At 43.3% G+C, this 20,667-nt stretch overlaps 1 protein-coding gene across 1 annotated transcript; it reads right to left on the bottom strand.

Annotated features, from left to right (window-relative positions):
• Positions 1–811: 811 nt before the first annotated feature.
• Positions 812–20,664, bottom strand: LOC138973436 (coatomer subunit epsilon-like). The gene is made up of 11 exons (XM_070346158.1): positions 20,508–20,664; positions 19,824–19,987; positions 19,311–19,413; positions 13,910–13,959; positions 13,485–13,538; positions 12,992–13,073; positions 12,367–12,522; positions 11,776–11,844; positions 11,282–11,356; positions 10,085–10,158; positions 812–2,301 (listed from the first exon to the last, which is right to left on the bottom strand). Exons 1-10 carry the CDS (start codon positions 20,601–20,603, stop codon positions 10,105–10,107), a joined length of 903 nt encoding a protein of 300 aa, XP_070202259.1. The 5' UTR covers positions 20,604–20,664; the 3' UTR covers positions 812–2,301; positions 10,085–10,104.
• Between the last annotated feature and the right edge of the window lie 3 nt (positions 20,665–20,667).

Consider the following 20,667-nt stretch of genomic DNA (forward strand, 5'->3'; position numbering starts at 1 on the left):
CACCGCTCATGGCAAAGGCAGTGAAATTGACAAGAAGAGCGGGGTAGTAGTTGCGCTAAGAAGGATAGCACGCTTTTCTGTACCTCTCTTTGTTTTAACTTTCTGAGCGTGTTTTTAATCCAAACATATCATATCTATATGTTTTTGGAATCAGGAACCAACAAGGAATAAGATGAAAGTGTTTTTAAATTGATTTGGACAATTTAATTTTGATAATAATTTTTATATATTTAATTTTCAGAGCTTGTTTTTAATCCGAATATAACATATTTATATGTTTTTGGAATCAGCAAATGATGGAGAATAAGATAAACGTAAATTTGGATCGTTTTATAAATTTTTATTTTTTTTTACAATTTTCAGATTTTTAATGACCAAAGTCATTAATTAATTTTTAAGCCACCAAGCTGAAATGCAATACCGAAGTCCGGGCTTCGTCGAAGATTACTTGACCAAAATTTCAACCAATTTGGTTGAAAAATGAGGGCGTGACAGTGCCGCCTCAACTTTCACGAAAAGCCGGATATGACGTCATCAAAGACATTTATCAAAAAAATGAAAAAAACGTTCGGGGATTTCATACTCAGGAACTCTCATGTCAAATTTCATAAAGATCGGTCCAGTAGTTTAGTCTGAATCGCTCTACACACACACACACACACACACACGCACACACGCACGCACACATGCACATACACCACGACCCTCGTTTCGATTCCCCCTCGATGTTAAAATATTTAGTCAAAACTTGACTAAATATAAAAACAAAACATAAAGGTGTAGTCTTGTACAAATAAAGACAGAGAAAGGCTTGTCAGTGATGATCTTTAATTATATAAATAACAGTTTGAACAAAAAACATGAAGACTCATCCATGATTTTGACAACTACATTCATGTACATGTATGAAATTTTAACCCATCTACATAAATGATTTACACTTCTGTTTTTCTTTTTTGTTCCCACTTAACAGCCCAACAAGTACCACAAAAAGAGAAACATGATTACATAAACATGGTTATGTGATGCAGGTGAAATGAATGTTCCAACAAGAAGAGCAAACGCTCGATCGAGTCACTTTCGCAGTTCTGAATATTATATGAGGCATCAGATGGACAGGAAGAAATTGCTATTCACAACACAATACAGATGTAAATAATTTGATGTAAAGAATAATCCTATAAAGTTTGAATCAAATCCGATGAATAGTTTCAGAGATATGATATTTCAATTTTTTTCCTTCAAGACATACCTGTGACCTTGAAAAAGGTCAAAGGTCACCAAAGCAGACGTCAAAGTGTAGAGGTCACTGGGAGTCACGTTCACATAAAATTTGAGCCCGGTCACTTTTATAGTTTCCGAGAAAAGCCCAACGTTAAGTTGTGTGTTGCCGAACAGAAAAGGCTAGTTATCTCCCTTGTTTTTCTGATAACGTTCGTAAAAGGCTACAGATGTAAATACTTTGATGTAAAGAATAATCCTACAAAGTTTCAATCACATCCGATGAACTTTGTCAAAGATATAAAATGTCTAATTTTTCCTTTGACGCTGACCTGTGACCTTGAAAAAGGTCAAAGGTCAACGAAACCATCGTTAAAGTGTAGAGGTCATTGGAGGTCATGACTAAACAAAATATGAGCCGGATCGCTTTGATAGTTTCCGAGAAAAGTCCAACGTTAAGGTGGTGTCTACGGACGGCCGGCCGGACGGCCGGCCGGATGGCCGGCCGGACAGACTAACACTGACCGATTACATAGTCACTTTTTCTCAAGTGACTCAAAAACAAATCACGATTTTCTGTACTGTACAACAGATCTGCCTGCACAAGATAGAAAAAACCCACCTACACAACAGTAATGCTCCGTCATATCAACGTCGTCATGGAATTTTGGTGTAACTTGATTCTTGGCGATTTTGATGTTTTTGTGCTTTAGACTAAGGAAATCATTCTCCGTGAGAAATATTATCTGAAATACGATTGACAATACATGATTTAACATTCTTTTATCTTTCTATCCATACCAGGTACAAATATAAACACTCAAATATTCTGTTTTGGCCTTCTCCTGAAAAGCTGTCTAGAACGATTTACGCCAAAATTCCATGACAACGTCGATATGCTTCATTAGCATTGAATTTGTTATTGTTGTTGGTGTTTGTTCCTTGTGTTTTAAAGAAAAGTTTCAAATGACGAGGACATTGAAATCACACAATTCACTATTTTCTGCACATGCAAACTGTGTGAAGTGCACACTGCAGGTCTTGCTCATGAGATGTGAATGGTAACATCCTCTGCAGACTCTGTAAATAAAAGACATCATGATAACTAGTGACTCCCTCACTCTCTCATGTGCCTGTGTGCTTGACAGACCACTGCTCCTATACCTCACATACACAAATACAAACACAAATGTTCCAATTTAATAATAAAATCATATACCAGACCAACTGTACAACTAGACACCGACACTACAAGAGCTTAATTAAGCATGAGGCGTGCTAACTGGAAAATTTCAATAGTAAATTTTCATTTGATTAATATACTTACCCAATTCTCATAAATGCATTGACTTCAATCTCACATGCTAGATGTCGAAAAACTACTCAAATTACCTGCCCTTGCAAGGGTGGTAACCAAGCTAAAAACAGACGCCATAGCCGTTGCTATGCCCTGTCCCACCTGGTTACCCATAACCCACCGCGCACCGCAAAAGCGCCATGAACATCAGAAGAGAGGCCTATTTGTTCCAAAGATAGCCAAGACGCCGGAACCTCCAAGAAGAGGCCAAGCTGCCCAGAGCCAAAAAGAAACAGAGGTGATTAACCACCTGGATTGAGAGAGGGGCGCTAAGGAGTTGCACCCCCGCTCTATACGCCAATTGGCCAAGGAGGCCAATGAGGGGCATACACTGAGAAAAGTTGTGGACCTATGTGCTTCATGCACCAAGACCCGAGTCAAAACCCCCGATCTGTAACACAAACAGCACAACCTCCAGCCCTGTATGCAGAAGGCCCAACCCATGTGCAAGCCCTGAGAGATCCTGCTGAACGAGTCGGCCAGATTATAGAGAAATTGATTTAGTGTGAAAGAAACCAAATCAGAATCCCGTAAACTCTGTCTGACAGGGAGTGAGAATTTGCTCCTCCCTGCTAGTTCACATAGGAAGCAACAGAAGTATTGTCCGTATGCAACCGGACATGCCTGTATATAGCCAAAAAGAAAGGCTAGTAGACTGAGAGCTACTGCTCCTAACTCCAGGCAATTGAGATGCCCAAGGAGTTGAGTCTACATCCACAGCCTCAAGACTGTAATTGCCAAAGTAGGCTCCCATCCAGACAGAGACGCATCCATGAAGCGGTCTAAGTCCGGGGGGGAACAAAGCTAGGGAAAACGCCCTGAGCGATCCAATTGGATTCCAGCCACCTACTCGCGTGGAGGAACCCACCCTGGAGGAGGACCCTCTTGTCCCAGACCTGTGAGGCTGAGTCCCAAAGAGACTTGAGGAAAGACTAGAGGGCCAGCATAGCCATCGATTCCGTCTGACCGAGGATCAAGGCTAAGGACCACGCAGAGGTCTGCTCTCGTGCCAGTCTGGCAGTGATAAGAGCCTAAAGCCTCTCTATTCTCTCCTGTGAAGGACGAACCTTCCAAGAGACAGTGTCGAACGGCAATCGAAAATTTTTATCTAAATTTTGATTTGATTAATATACTTACCCGAATCACATGATTAGCATTGACCCACTTCGATGCATAGGTTATGATAAAAGCTACCCCGTCTAGGTATAAGGGGAGCAACCCCAACTAAAAAAGTGACTGCACCAGCATGACTGACACCCTGGGTTACGTCCCATGTAGCCTACTACGTCATCAATGGTGCTGGTCACGTGATACCCCTTCAATCGACTAATTGAACATCAAAAATCGTGCGGGGCAGGAGGGAGGGAATTACCCATGTGATTCGGGTAAGTATATTAATCAAATCAAAATTTAGATAAAAATTTTCGATTATAATTACATATTCTTACGCCGAATCACATGATTAGCAGATAACTCCAACCAGGCGGTGGGTAAGATCAAAGAAGTTCAAACCCACTCTTAAAATCTGGAGAGGCATTGTCCCGCTGCCACCAAAGCAGGAAGGGACCTAGATCCATCGTTACAGATAGATCCATACTGCCAGAAGGCAGCAATGTCTCCCTATTAAACTGATAAAGACAAAAGCCGAGCACCAGTAAGCTGTGTGCAGGACATCATCCAACCTCCCAGACCGTAAAACGGCCGAGGAGGAGGCCCAGGCCCTGGAAAAAGAGTTCGGGCTGAGCCTAGGGGAAAGATAGCCGAAAGCTACGCCAAGGCGGAGGGGAAGAGAATCCCTCGCCAAAAAACTGGCCCACTGCCAAACATCAGGGAAAGAGCCGGTGAGAAAGAAAACATCTAGCTCACTCTAAAACCCTTGCCAGGAACTGGCCCACTGCCAAAAGACAGAACGAGGACCGAGAACCAACCTAAATGACAGTCGCAATGCCGCTCAGGCAAAAAAGCGAAAGACAGCATCAGAGAGCCCGTAAGCTGTGCTCAGCACTTCTTGCCATCTCCTGAACCATAAAGGGGCTCAAGTCTTGAATAACCCGAGCCGAGTAGAGGGGCAGACAAGCTGCCCCCCCCCCCCCCCTTACTATTGGAAGGAAAAGCCAAAAACCCTGGAAACGACAAGCGTAAGGTTGACCGATCATAAATGAAAAGCACCAACCTTCCCCAGGGCCATAAGACAATCATGCCAAAGAAAAAGCCTTGGCATGGAGAGAGGCCCGAAAGGCCGGAGAGATAACGGTCAGCTCCAGAGAGGAGTGACCTGTTTCCTAGAAAGAGAGAGAGACGTCTGAGTACAAAAAACCAGAGTCAAACTCAAAGAAAAAACTCAGAAGAGACGGTCACCAGAAGTCCACTACCAGACCATGCAGAAGCACAGAGGGAGGTAAACAGAGGAAGAAGCGGCCTACGAAAAGTGTAAGCCGCCAGCAGAGCGGAGAACGCGATGGCCAAAGCCTGATGTGACCGGTGACTCTAACCAAAATGACTAAAGTCAGAGTGATCACAAAGCAGTCTGCTTGTAGGTAAACGAAAGAAAATCAAAAACCCAAAACAGAAACGAGGCTGGAAAGGAAAAACAGAAAACTGTGAAGCTAACCAGCCTTAAGACTCCCTGAACGAGAGTTCACAAGAAGAAGGGCCCGAAGAAATTTCGCGACCGACCGAGCCCAGAAAATTCCTGAGTCTGGCTGAAAAACCAAACATGTCTGATACCTCAGAACCGAGAATCAGACACGGAACACAACAGGCAAGAGTCCGTAATAGTTGCCAGCGGTAGAAGGGTGACCGTAACAGGCAACCCACCCCACCGGAAGTCGACCCGACCCGCCTCATGGCAGGATGAGGGAAAAGAGGAAGACACAAAATCTAGAGACACGGAGACCGTAGTCGCCCATGCCAGGCAGGAGACTATTACACGGGCTAAGGCTGAGAGCCGTAAAGCCCGAAGACCCGCCATCAAAGATGCTGGGCTGAAAGCCCGCACCAAGAAACCAGAAAATTAACTAGACCTCTACCGAAAGGGGAGGTTTAGCCAATAAAGCTGAGAAAAGTGATAGGCCACAAGAATGACCCCTCACCATGCATTGCTAAAACCAATGCAAACTCAGTAAAATCTGAATGTAACCTCCGAGGCCAACTCAAGTAAACCTTAAGTTTGGACGAAACACCAGAACAAGTCCGATCGCTAGAGAAAGACAGAGTCAAAATCGGCGAAAAGCCCACTAGGACCAAGTCCAAAAGAGTAGACAACAACCACCACCACCAACGGATGAAATGGCTGTTGCACCAGCCGAGGCTGAAAAACCCGGATGCCCTAATGCAGGCTGTTGTTCCCAAAAAATACAGACTAAGACGTCTGTGCAAGGAAGAACCTCTCCGGATAAACCTGAGCTGAGGACTTAGCCTGAAAAAGCTGAGTCTGCTTAGGTAGAGCCCGTTTTGCTGCTTCAAAGCTTGGAGAGCAAAAGAAGAGACCTGAAGGTCCCTACACATCTATATCTCCTTGGAGGCCAGGAGGCCAGGGAGGCCTTGGAAGCCAGGAGACTTAAGAGGCCAGGAGGCCTTGGAGGCCCGGAGGCCATGGAGGCCAGGAGGCCTTGGAGACCAGGAGGCCAGGAGGCCTTGGAAGCCAGGAGACCTTAGAGGCCAGGAGGCCTAAGAGGCCAGGAGGCCTTGGAGACCAGGAGGCCTCAGAGGCCTCAGAGGCCAGGAGGCCTTGGAGACCAGGAGGCCTTGGAAGCAAGGAGACCTTAGAGGCCAGGAGGCCTAAGAGGCCAGGAGGCCTTGGAGGCCATGGAGGCCTTGGAGGCCTCGGAGGCCTTGGAGGCCTTGGAGGCCGGGAGGCCCTAGAGGCCAGGAGGCCTTGGGGGCCAGGAGGCCTAAGAGACCAGGAGGCTTCAGAGACCAGGAGGACTTGAAGGCCAGGAGGCCTTAGAGGCCAGGAGGCCGAAGAGAGACCCATCCACCGAGGGTGAAGAACTAAGGGTGTCTCATTGATTCCTCACAAACTAGGAATGGGCGAGGAACAAGTCCCGTCTGTACATGACCGTATGGGCATTGTGCAGAGAGGAAGGACTTCTCCGTTCTAAATTCGCCCTAGCAAAAGTGGAGAAAGCATCCCCTGCGTCCTGCTCTAAACTGAGAGTAAAGGGCGCAAAGAACTCCGTAAAGGAGTGTCTCCGAGATGGAAGCAAGTTCCAAAAGCTGTCTGCCCACTTCCTCAGAGGGGAAGAGAGTCTGCTCAGAGAGCAGGGGACTCGAAACGTTCCCCAAAGAAGAAGTTCCGGCGTGACCGGCAAAGGTGCACGCAGAGGGGCAAAAGACGACAGCAAATTCCGGGACATCTTGGGCAAAGGCAACCTCCTCTGAGCCGCTAATGTCCCGAAGCTGGGAAGGCCGGAGCCTGAAGCCCCTTTCCTGCAGGTCAACGGCCAAACTTCACCCCTGACTAAGAGGAGGATGAGAGGCGTCGAAGACCAAAGGCACAGGAAGTGAGGAGAACGGCAGAACCCACTACCGAAGTGTGTGGTAGCTGCTAATCCGCCTGAGGCAGGGAGCCTGCAAGCCCAAAGGGCACTGCTGACGAAAAAACCAGACTCAAACCAGATGGGACCATAGCAGGTCCACTATCCAGTGAGCCCCCACTTCCGGCCGGAGCCAGAAGCGCAGAGGTCGCGTACGACCACCGCCGTAAGGCAAGGTTCGAACTGAACGTGCCAGTAGCCTGTGCACTAACCAGTGAACCGATACCTCCAGCCGGAACTGGAAGCACAGCCGTCGCGTAGGGCAAGGCTCGAAACCGGACGTGACAGCAGTCTGTACACTAACCAGTGAACCTACGCTTCCGGCCGTAACCAGAAGCGGCGCTGTCGCGGACAACTGCTGAAGTAGGTAAAGGCTCGAACCAGAAGTGACAGCAACCTGAGCACTAACCAGTGAACCTACACTTCCGGCCGGAACCGGAAGCCCAGCTGACGTTGACGACTGCTGACGTAGGGTAAGGCCCAAACCGGACGTGACAGCGGCCTGTGCACTGCCGGTGAACCTACACTCCCGGCCGGAACCGGAAGCGCAGCTGCCGCGGACGACTGCTGACGTAAGGCAAGGCTCAAACCGGACGTGAACGCAGTCCGAACACTAGCCAGTGAGCCTTTTACTTCCGGCCTGAGCCGGAAGCAGCTGTCGCGGACGACTGCTGACGTAAGATGTGGGACGCACCGGACGTGACAGCAGGCTGCGCACGAGCGGAAGAACCACTGCTTCCGGCCGGAGCCGGAAGCCCAGCTGTCGCGTACAACTGCTGGTGTAAGGCGGGGTTCGGTCCGGACGTGAACGCAAGTCGCTCACTAGCCGGTGAACCCCTACTTCCTGCCAGAGCAGGAAGCCCAGCTGTCGGAACCGACTGCTGGAGTACGGAGAGGTTCTGACCCGACGTGAACGCAAGTCGCTCACTAGCAGGAGAACATCCGATTCCGGAAACCGGAAGTGCAGCTGCCGTAAACGGCTGCTGCAGACACCAACCTTGAAGTGGCCGGATCCCCGGAGGGACATGCACTGTTGCGCTACCGCAAGCGGAAGGCAACCAATGCCGGCCAGGAAGAGGAGAAGAAGATCCCCAAGGGACCGTCCAGAAACATCGCGGTGGACAGCAGCCTGGTCCGGAGAAGACCCAGCGTCTGAAGGAGAGAACGTCGCCTAACCCCCAGGCGGGGGGCAGAGCTGGCGACGAAGTCCGCCGAGGCAAACCTCGCGAACGAGGGAATCTATTTCTGGAAATAAGCAAAAGATAAGTGCAGACCCCAGAGCCCGAGACTCTGGAGCCGAAACAGACGTAAAACGACAGCCTTGGAGGCCAAAACGGACGGCAGAGAGCCAGACGGCCAATCGTCCGTAACATAAAAAACGGCACAGAACAACGTAAAAACTTGCCTAAAATTGTGCCAACATGAACGACAAAGGCGTTCTTCAAAATAAGAGGCTGCTGAGGGATAGAGCTTAGCAGGGCCCAAGCCCTAACCCTCAGCCTTAGCTCCCTCTAATTCTCATTAACGGCCAAGTAAGCACCGAGAGAAAAATAATAAAACAACTGAAACTAGCAAAGTCCGAAAGGACGCCAGCCTTGCAGAAGCCAGCAAAGAGGGCAGCTAAAACCAGTTTAGGAGCTACCAAAGGCAGCTAAACAACTAGCTATACGAAGAGTTAAGCGTCCGAGAACGGACGAAAAATCAACATAACAAACAACAACATGCTAGCTAAAAATGGCGACCAAGGAGGAAGCCACAAGTCTGAAAATAATAAAGTCCGTACAGACACAAACATTTCAGAAGCAAGCGAGCAAAAAAAAAAAGATAAGCACGTACGTAAAAGCTACCGACGGCAGCTACAAAGCAAGCTACGACAGCGTTAATAGCCCGAACACGGCTAAAACAACAGAAGCCAGCCAACGTGCTAATGCAAATGGCGACCGTGAGGAAGCCAAACAACCGCTGAAAACTTCAGAGTCCAAAGGACATGCGAAATTCACAGCAGAAACAATAAAACATACAAGAAAATATGAACGATCTCACCAGCTGCAAGCCAGCAAGAAGTAGACGGGGGCCGAGGCCGGTGGGTGCCGTAGACACAAAACCAGCCAGAGCAAAAGCGAACACAACCGTCACCCTTGAGTGATAGTAGTCGATTGAAGGGGTATCACGTGACCAGCACCATTGATGACGTAGTAGGCTACATGGGACGTAACCCAGGGTGTCAGTCATGCTGGTGCAGTCACTTTTTTAGTTGGGGTTGCTCCCCTTATACCTAGACGGGGTAGCTTTTATCATAACCTATGCATCGAAGTGGGTCAATGCTAATCATGTGATTCGGCGTAAGAATATGTAATTATAATCCCGGGTAAAAAACCTGGGATGGGGACAGCTCAGATTTTGCCTGGTTTACTAAGAACGCCAGGCAAAAAGCCTGGTTCAACACCATCTGAAAGTGCAGCTGGCAAGCTGATTGACTCTGATAAAAGATCAACCAGTCCAGAGACGAATAGCTCTCCAGAAACGGAGCCACTTCCTGTCTGCAGGAATGCATAATAGTAGCTTTTGGTGTATTTGGCGCAAGCCAAAGAAAGTACAAAGGGGAGATATGTTTGTTCCTGGATGTGCATGGAGATCAAAGCCACTGCACTCTAACATCTGTGTGCCCTTTCAATTAAAAAGATAATGGCCTTGTGAACACAGGTCAATGACCGATATTTTCAGCCCTTGATTATAGACACTGACCTTCTAACCCCATGACCGAGTTTTCAACTGAGACCGAGGCCTTTGATGTCTGAGAGTGGTGGTGCCTATCTCTAAAGAGGTGGTGTTGTTTTTCTTTGAATAGCGATGTGGGTACAAGTGCGCTATCAGCCAATAGGACGCAGGAGTCAAAGTTGAGGAAAAAAGTTGTGCTAGTTCCAAAAGTATGGTATATGCTTCTAAAGGGACATATAGGAAGACTCACCTGATGAAAAATAAAGGTGTTCATGCTGTTACTGATGGAGCGTAGTTCTTTGATATCCTCTCAAATTCACTTTCCTGGAGAAAAAGAATGCGGAAATCAAAGTAGAGCAGCATCCTTAATTCCACATACTAATTTCAAGTCTCAATAAGCAATCCATTGATCTGCTTGGAAGAAAAAGTTTGTCATTCAACCAAAAATACAAGAAAGTCTAAATGTTCCTTGGCTTAAAAAAAAACCCCACACCTTCTTCTTCTTCTTCTGCGTTTGTGGGCTGAAACTCCCACGTACACTCGTGTTTTTTGCACGAGTGGAATTTTACGTGTATGACCGGTTTTTTTACCCCGCCATTTAGGCAGCCATACGCCGTTTTCAAGGGAAGCATGCTGGGTATTTTCTTGTTTCTATAACCCACCGAACTCTGACATGGATTACAGGATCTTTTGCGTGCGCACTTGGTCTTGTGCTTGCGTGTACACACGGGGGTGTTCGGACACCGAGGAGAGTCTGCACACAAAGTTGACTCTGAGAAATAAATCTCTCGCCGAACGTGGGGACGAACTCACGCTGACAGCGGCCAACTGGATACAAATCCAGCGCGCTACCGACTGAGCTACATCCCCGCCCCAAAACCCACACCAAGTAAATAAATAGATGATAAAGCAGTGCAGAAAAGTATTTGGGAAGACTGATATACATATATTCTTTGAATCATGCTTCAAGCCAGACTTTTGTAACTAAAAGGATAAAGGTCTGAATGAAAGGCATGACATAAATGTGTACAAACCTTCAGTGAAAATATACAACAAAAAATATGGACTTAGTGTTAAGTCAGGTAAGGTAATAATCCACATCCAGTGAGGTTGCCCTCATAAAAATGGGTGGCTTTCTCCCTGGGGAAAGCAAGCTGCCATACAGTACGGCACTACCCAATTTATTTTTTTGGAATGCATATCATGTTTTCCAAGCCTAGGATTTTCACTGTGAACTTGGGATCTTTATCGTGCACATGCATGCACATGTGGGTGTTTGGAGACCAAGGAGAGTCTGCAAATAGTTGACTCTGGGAACAACCCCTTGCCTAACCCGGGATTCAAACGTACACCAACAGCGACAAACTGTTTTCAGAGCCAGCGCCACTACCGACTGAGCTATCTCCCCACCTATGAATACAATCTATGGATACTCCAAGACACTAACCTTCTGCAGGTAATCTTTGACAAAGGGATGGCTCCTGTGAGAATCCTTGAGCTGCGAGATGTATCTGTTGCTCACCTAAAATGGGATACACAAATTCAAATCTGAACACTGGCATATGACATGTGATCATTCAGAAAAAAAATAGACAATAAAGATCTGAAATGAATAGGTATTTCAAAAGGACTCACTAGTTCTTGTTGATGTTGTTCAGCATTCCTTCTTTTAACACTTACAGGGCTACTCGGTACAGAGCATGTGACTGTCATCCAAATGATAAAATTATGTCTTTATGTCTATAACCATTTTCAATCATCCTGCCTAACTGGCAGCTGTACTTCGTCTCTATAGTATGGACTCACCATTGAAACAAATCACCCATTGTAAGTTAATAATGCATACTAAAGATTTCTTCTTCACTAAGACTGAAAACAAAATAACAACAGCAAAAACAAAAAATAACAGAAAAATACATCAACAATTTTCTTTGGACTCACCTCGGTTGACTTGCCAAGATGCTGTGTAAGGACCACCATATTGACCAAGGTCTCTGGGTTGTTGCTGTCCTGTAAAAGGATATAACAAGTCATATTTTCAATATGGTTCTAACTTGAAACGATGTTCAACCTCAACTATTGAAAATTAGAGTCAGACTATGGAAAGTGCATACTTTTCCCCAAAAAATATGGGAAAATGACCCGATTGCCCTTCAAACTAAAAATTTTTAAAAAATCTGCAATACTCCGTGAAAGTTAAAATAATTCTAGACAACCACAAAATCTAAACAACAGATTCATCTGAGAGTTGTGGTAAACTTAGTTGAAGAGTAAAGGCCCTTAAATTTCCCAACGCCTGTACATGTACTTGCTATGTGAAGCCCCTACTACGATGAGAGGTCACCTCCCAAGGAAATTGCAGTAAATGTTGTCAATTATTTTGATCAAGGCATACCTGTCATGACAGGTCACCTGCAATGTGGGGACATGTTTGACTGGTTACAAGGGTGTCCTCCCAACGCAGGTATTACTGTACTACATACTGCAAACAACTAAAACACACATACACATTCACGCACGCACGACACTGACCTTGTCCAAAGCCTCCTGCAACACAGACTCTGCGTCATCAAAGCGGCCCTGAGCCATGTAGCAGGCTGCCTGGCCGTTCAGCAACAGGGGAGTACTGGCATGCTTATCTGCCATCTCTTGGAAAATGTAATATGCGTCTTGGTATTTGTCTCCACCCTTTACACACACACACACACACAAAACAAGGCAAAATAACATTTGATGTCGACACACTTGTGCTGAATGACAAAAAGCCTGACAGCTTGAAACACAGACCCTTATTCTAAACCATCAAGCTCTTTACGCTTCAGGGTACCTGCTATATTCATATGAATATTGGGACAAATCAGGATACAAAAAGAAATCAGGTTAAATCCCATATGATGACACAAAACTAACCCTAACAACCACCACCTTTCGAAAGACCTGACAGCCAGTTCCAGTATTTGTCAAATATATAGAGACACTTGCATTATAACATTAGACTCATTGAAAAGTTGAAAATATTCAAAAATGTTTGGACAGTCCACAATTCAAACAATGAGAAATTCACCTTTTAGCATGAAATTCAAATAAAAACTCAGCCGGTTATGCCATTATCTGTAACTGAAACCAATTTTGAGCCAAAAACAGACAGTTCACTCACCACAGTGAGGAAGAACCAGGCCTGAGCCAGCTGGAAGAGGATGCTGTCCTCATCTGTGTCTTGCATCCGTTTCAACTCTTTTCTGAAAAAAGAAAATATACAAACATTTAATTCAACGAACACACAAAGAAAAGTTACTCAAGGCACATTACTTTGAAAGCAATACAACTTTGAATGAAAAAAACAACAATAGTGATTTTTTTTTTCGAACAGGTATAACGGTTCTGATTCAATCATTCAAGCAAGATGCTAAAAATGTATAGCCCTTGAATTCAGCTAAATTCAGAGCAGCTGCACCTCACAGTTTCAGATGTATATCATTCAACCTTTCCCACATAATTTCGTGATGCTCTATTCAGTAAGCAGAACTCTCAGCTTTTAACTCCAAAACTTGAATAACATTGTTTAATCCCAAATGATCCGAAACCTATTTGAAAGAACAGGAGAGTATTGCATATATATATACCCCAGTCAAGTAAATGTCTATACTTACTTGGCAAGGTCCACTCTGTCCATCTTCAGGAGGATCTCCACCATCAGTGACATACTGCAACAAAAGATATACAGCCGTCCTTTATAAGCCATTATTTGTGGCCATTTCTGCGACTTTGGACACTGTTGACAGAAGCCTCTGATTGGAGAAACGCGGGGTCAAAGTTGAATTAAAATGAAAACAAACTTTACTGAGCTCAATGACTTCCAATTCAAGCTGCATTTCTAAACATTCAAGGAAGTATCAAGGGAAGCATATTGTAAAACAGTCTCTGGATGCACATAACAACAATCTTGACCACAGAGACTGTTTTCACAGAAATGACCACATTTAAAGATTGTTAAACAAAACTGCCTATCCCCCAAACCCTTTCAAACATACACACACGCATACAAACACACAAACACAACAAAACATAAACTCACCATTCCAAATTGTCAGACTGGTGAAGCACCCTCAGGGCAGCATCGTGGTTCTGCAAAGAGAAAAAGCATGCATGCTAATAATCTAACTTTGAGGCTAGGGAAAACAAGAACTGAAAGGGCTCAAAGTGTTAATCTGAACAACATGATTTACATGTGTAACCGAGTGCCGTAACACTACGATCACCTCGGGAGGCGAAGTGCAATCAAACAGGATTAAAAATGTTAGGGCTAATTTCTTAGCCCTATAAAAACTGTTATGCAAACCCGAAGGTTTCCATGAACATACAGACAATCGGAAACCACCAGACCCCATCATAAACAGAACTCCACAATCCACCGGTGTTGACTTAAAGGCCAACAACTCGGGTGCAGAGTCTGCTGTGAAAGGAGCGGTAGCCTCCCCTGTCACAATCGCCCCCGTTTGAATGAACTTCGTCCCGAAGTTCCGAACCGGGGGACCACTGTCCATCCCAAGTTCGCAGCATGGGAACAGCACGAAAATGTTCAGTGGTCATATTATGCCATTACCTGAACATATCATGCCGAGTCCCATCCCTGCTCGCAAGCGCCAGATGTAACCGAGTGCCGTAACACTACGATCACCTCGGGAGGCGAAGTGCAATCAAACAGGATTGAAAATGTTAGGGCTAATTTCTTAGCCCTATAAAAACTGTTATGCAAACCCGAAGGTTTCCATGAACAAACAGACAATCGGAAACCACCAGACCCCATCACAAACAGAATTCCACAATCCACCAGTGTTGACTTAAAGGCCAACAACTCGGGTGCAGAGTCTGCTGTGAAAGGAGCGGTAGCCTCCCCTGTCACACATGTACAATCATTTGCGTCTTCTAGATACTTGGTGTGTTCCTTCGCTACACAGAAAGGTTCTAAATTCATCTACCGTATTTGACGGATTACAAGACGCACGGTTTTATAAGCCGCACCCCTGACTTTTAACAAAAAAATTGGGACAAGCCACGTATAGGCAGTGTCACTATATTAGCCGCCGTCGAAAAAAGTATAATCAGATCGTGTCAATCAATCAAAACAACCAGGCAAACGAAAGTACGATATTTGGCGAAATCGGCTCCGAGAATAAACAAGTAAAACAAAGAAGAAAAGTGAAAAAGTTTGAAGAAAAATATCACACACACACAATTTGTAACCAACACATGTAGTCCCGCCCGGAATAAGCTTTTTTGGGATGATTTACGACTTTTGCGCACATTTCGAGCAGACGAAAACACAACATGGCGGCTCTCGCTCCTCCAACTATCGCGAGACACAAAAAAATGAAATCTCGCGCGCGCAAGATCCTGATACATCCGGTGTTTCTCTGTACGCTATCTTGTCACGACGACTTGTTGACAAACGAAGATTCGCGAAAGAAAGAGAAAAGCGCCGAGTCTAGAGTAATAATAATAATAATAATAAATGAGCATTTATATAGCGCAACATCATAACTTTACAATTATGCTCTTTGCGCTTGACACATTTAAAATTAAAACACAGTTATACAAGCATTTACATCTACATTCATATTGAGAGCTAGAGAGCTAATAAAGTACCGGTAATCGCTAATCGAGCGAAATGAAAATCCGCGGCGACTTCCATTAGGTGAATGCTATTCAAGTTTAGGTAACGTTTTAGCCGCATCTTTTTATAAGCTGCAATGCTATTTTTTTTTGAAAAAAAGTCGCGGCTTGTAGTCCGTCAAATACGGTACTCAGTTTTCTGACAGCAATGTGATCCCAGGGGACATGCTCTGCTAAGTGCCATATTACATGGTGTGCTGATAATAAAATGAAGATGTAAGGACAACCTGCCATCTGTGTTGAATTTTAAGCCAAATATAACTTTAGACAAATTATTCAACAATAAAAAAGAAAAATCACCCACAACAACAATTCCAAGTTCCAACACAAATTTATGATGCCTTTTATCACAGCCAAGGCATTTGATACTAGGTGCTGAGAAATAAATTAATACAGCAGTACCTGTTCCTATGTGTGGACCCTCCCATGAGGACACCTCCCTTAAAAGGACACCTTCTCTTGTCCCTTTTTATATTATCTCTACCAAAGTATACCTGTCATTAAAGGCCACCTGCAATGTAGGGACACTTTTGGCTGGTCTCTAGGGTGTCCTTTCATCACAGGTACCACTGTAGTTTAACCTTTTATTTTTTCTTCCTCCCTAGTTTGATGAAGGATTGCTACCAACTTCACGGAAATGTTTGGCAGGCATTACTTTTGATTTAAAAAATATTCCTTGGTTAAATATGAATCCTAAAATGTTAGTCGTTTATTTCCTTTATGTACACATAAACACAGCATAGCATACATCATACACAAAGCGCATACACACGTACATACCTAGACAAGACGCAGACATAGACAGTAGGGTGGGATGTTGAAAAGACAGGGGATATGGAAGGGGGGGGGAGAACTGAGGTTGTGGGGGGGGGAGGGGGGGGTTGTAACTGAGGTTGGGGGAGGGGAGGGGGGTAGGTGGGGGCGGTGGTCACAATTTAGCCTCCAAGTATACATGGGGTTTAATTATCGGCATAAAAGTATTGTATAACCTGTTATGAGTAAATGGGTCAGGGGGTATCACATTCAAAAATGTTCATACGAAATCAATCAATACAATTATCCTATAGCATCAATGAAAAAAGTGTCTATATAAACACCACTCTTTTTCAAATTTACCATAATAATTATTTACACTAGCATTATACTTTTCGATCAAAAACCTTTGTTTAGCAATTTTCACAAAAACATTTAGTGTTGGGACTGTCTTATTTAATTTGGCTCCAAATATACTTTGTTTGGCAAGGAGAATAAACAGATCAAAAACAGCATCCGTATGAAAGTTGTCTAAATACCCTAAAATGACTAGCTCTTTTGACAAATTCAAATTACTGCAATGTGTGAAATTTTGACATAACCATTCTGTGAAATCAGACCAGAAAAGCTTAACTCTTGTGCACTCCCAAAACAAATGTTCTAAGGTTTCCTCTTCCTGTGTACAAAAGCTACATAGTGATGTGTCAGAAATTTTCATCAAAAATAACAGGCGTTGAGTGGGAAAAATTCTATGCAGTATTCTATATTGGAACCACCTTAGGTATGTGTCTTGTGTAGTTCGCCTTATTGTCAGAAATACCTTTCCAACATTTACATCAAAATTCAATAAATTAGCCCATTTTTCCATGCACTGTAGATTGCCATCATTTTTCACAAGATGGGTATATATATGTTTTGCTCCACCTTTAGCTATTTGTTTCCATACAACATCATCACCAATATGAAAAACATTGTTTAAAACTGCATCTAACTTTAGTCTTTTATGAAAATTCTTAACTGAGCGCATAACGCCCTCGAAAAAGACAAAATTCAGTTGTAAATTTGGATGTTTCAATTTAAAATCGTTATATGACAAAAACCCATCGGCTCTCATCAAGTGACCGACTGTAATAATGCCGTTTTCCATCCAATTCCTGTTAAAAATAACCTTTTTATCTATGCAAATATGTACATTATAATACAGACGCTCTGAAGCAAAATCACTCAAGGAGATGGGGACACATTTGCATGCAAAATGTTTATAATGTTTGAAAACATCTCTCCAGAAAGGATTCTGAACTCTTTGCATCAATATGTTTCCAAACTCACCTCCTCTTTTGTGAATGTTATGTACAAGTGGACACAGAGCTTTCAGAAGTTTAGTTACTTTTCCTTCACTACAAAGGACTCGCTGTAACCATGATATCTTCAGAGCTGACAAAAAGCATTTCAAATCCACCATTTTAAGCCCCCCCTCTTCAAACGACTGATATGCTGTTGTTCTCTTTATTCTATCTTTCTTACCATTCCATAGAAATGAAAAAAATAACCTATTCAAATCAAACAAAAACTTATCATCAGGGTCAGGTAAACTCATAAACAGATGAGTTAACTTAGACAGCGCCAAACTCTTAATAACTGTTATTTTTCCAAAGGGTGTTAAATTTCTTCTGGACCAGGACCTGAACAAATTCTCAATTTCTACCAATTTATGTTCATAATTAAGGGGTATAATGTCATCTAAGTTGACTGAAAAAACAATGCCAAGAACTTTAAATGTTACAGGGTTCCAACTGAGCATAAGTTCCGGCATAAATTTAATATTACAATTTGTATGTGAGCCTATCCAGACTGCCGTAGTTTTCTCATAGTTCATTTTCAGACCGGATATAGAGGCAAATTGCTTCAAAACGTTCATACATGCACAAAATGATTGTTTTGAACCATCCAGAAACAGGGCGGTGTCATCTGCAAACTGGGATATTAATATTTCATCATCTGCCACCTTTATACCTTTTATCTCTGTACTCTGGCGGATCATAATGGACAGAAATTCGGCACATATTAGATATAAATAAGGTGACAATGGATCTCCTTGTCTGGTACCTCTTTGTACATCAAACCAACTGGAATATTTACCATTCACAGAAACACATGATCTAATATTATTATAAAAAGTGAAAATCCATCTTTTAATGTCATCACCGAAGTTGAATTTGCACAAACATTTATCAATGAAGGACCAAGAAACGCTGTCGAAAGCTTTTTCAAAGTCAATGCACATCAAGAGGCCACGTATGTTATGCTTATTCACATAAAATAGAGTATCATATAATAACCTTATGTTTTGGCCAATGTACCTTCCTTTAATAAAGCCTGTCTGATCTTCATGGATCAAGTTTGGTAACACAGACTTTAACCGTTCAGCAATACAGGATGAAGCAATCTTATAAACTACATTCAACAGTGTAATGGGTCGCCAATTTTTCAAAAAACTTTTATCCTTTCCATCCTTTGGTATACAGGTAATAACTCCCTGTCTCTGGGTGATAGACATCTCTCCCTTTTCAAAGCTACAAAAATATTCTGTTTAAAAACATTTAAAAATGCATTAGCGGTAGAGTCACAGACTTGCTTTAAATATTTTGTTTTAACAACTCAAACACAAAAGTTATTGTTTAAAATAAATGGGTAAACTTCATGCTAATAAAAGGGAAAGGGTTTACCTTAAATCTACTGCCACTGATTAAAAAATTTAAAAAATTGGGTGCAGCTGTGCCAGAACGCCCTGTGCCACACCCCAATCTTCCACCTCGGTTAACATCTCTCCTCCTACTTACTCCTCTCCCCCTTCCCCTAGCATGTCTTGTGAAAGTGGAAGTACTTGCTACTGGTTCTAAGTCATCATTATCACGTGAACTAGACTGAGTATCATCAGGCTCCGGTAGTGAAAAGGTTAAAGTACATTTACAACAAAACGGTTGCATGGAGAAAAACCCTCATAAATAAAACATGAATACATGCTGTTCAATATCATGAAAGTGACAAACCTGTTCATGATAGTAAACGGAGGCTGCCATCAAAACAAAAGTGCTATTGTTCACATCAAAACTCCCAGCCATCTTGGCGTCAAGATCCCGAACAACAGCATCTCTGCAACCAACAAGATATTGATAAAAAATCAACCCAAATTTGTAACTATTTTTGTTAAACCATGTGCTCAAGGATTACCGATACACCAGCACTAGTTCTCCTAAACTGTGACATGATCATTACTTCAAAGTCGCTGAAACTGAATTTTAAATACTACAGGTGTCACAAAGTTATACACTTTCACACACATGCTTGATGAAATAGGATGGGATGGGGGGCAGAAACACACCACCTAAACCCCTGATTAGATATAAAAAAAAAAATGACAAGACTTAGCATCAGTTAAAAAAAAAACACCTACCACATTCAACAAGCGGGCTAGGTCTACAAAAACATAATTTTCATTTTACTTTGAATAGAATAACACATAACCTCATATCTAACAGTAACAGTCCTGAACTATGAAATACCTTTTGCTATCATTGGCCAGATAGTCAGCAAACATGCGAACTGCTTGAAGTTCATCAGAATGAGAGGAGCGAATTTCATCCAGCACAACTCCAAATTTGCGTTGAGCAATGTAGGCACGATACATGATTACATCACGCTGGACCTTTATTTCTGGGTTGCTGACCTGAAAAGGAGGGAATTCAGTTGAATGAAATGAAAGCAGATCATGTGTACAACCACCCAAATGTCTCAACCTATTTTGAATTGCATGGTTTACCCACACCTACTCTGCAAAAAAAAAAACCAACACAACAAACACACACACACACAAAAACACACGCACACAGTAAAAAGCTCGAGAAACTGAAACAGTGAAAGTGGAAAATCATCATATCTGACACTAAGTTGCTCCTCTCACTCTCAATACTCGATCTTCAACAAATGTTACTTTCATGAGAAAATCTAGAAACATTACTTTGGTAATCAATACTTCTTCCATTGCTTGCAATCCTTCTCATTAAATGTGCTTGAGTTTTGCGTATCAGCCATACAAATGAACTGGAGCCTCCAGTGGAGGGTTTCAACAAGTAATGCAGACGACACGTTACACTACAGCTTTGCGAATTTCGCTGCCGTGCCGCGAGAAACTAAAACATCTACCAATCAACGGTACATTTTAAAACTGCCATAAAGTAAGGACTTACGTGAAGCTTTTGTGATTCATTGATGCAGTGCTGATAGTTTCCTGTCAGCAAAGCTGTGCGAATATCAAACAGTTCGTCTACGTCTTGGTTCGCCATCTTGACTTAAGACGCATGCGTAGCCAACGTGGAAAGACCAATCTACTTCCGCTTTTTGAACAAG

Source organism: Littorina saxatilis, linkage group LG1, assembly GCF_037325665.1.
Source record: "Littorina saxatilis isolate snail1 linkage group LG1, US_GU_Lsax_2.0, whole genome shotgun sequence".
Lineage (NCBI taxonomy): Eukaryota > Metazoa > Mollusca > Gastropoda > Littorinimorpha > Littorinidae > Littorina > Littorina saxatilis.

Bases quoted from the DNA above. Each gene is read 5' to 3' on its own strand.
- LOC138973436 (XM_070346158.1), bottom strand. From the start codon at position 20,603: ATGGCGAACCAAGACGTAGACGAACTGTTTGATATTCGCACAGCTTTG. The intron at 19,988-20,507 runs GTAAGTCCTTAC...CCTCCTTTTCAG, and splicing joins ATGAATCACAAAAGCTTCAC to GTCAGCAACCCAGAAATAAA. The intron at 11,845-12,366 runs GTCAGTGTCGTG...ATCCTTTTACAG, and splicing joins TGCAGGAGGCTTTGGACAAG to GACAGCAACAACCCAGAGAC.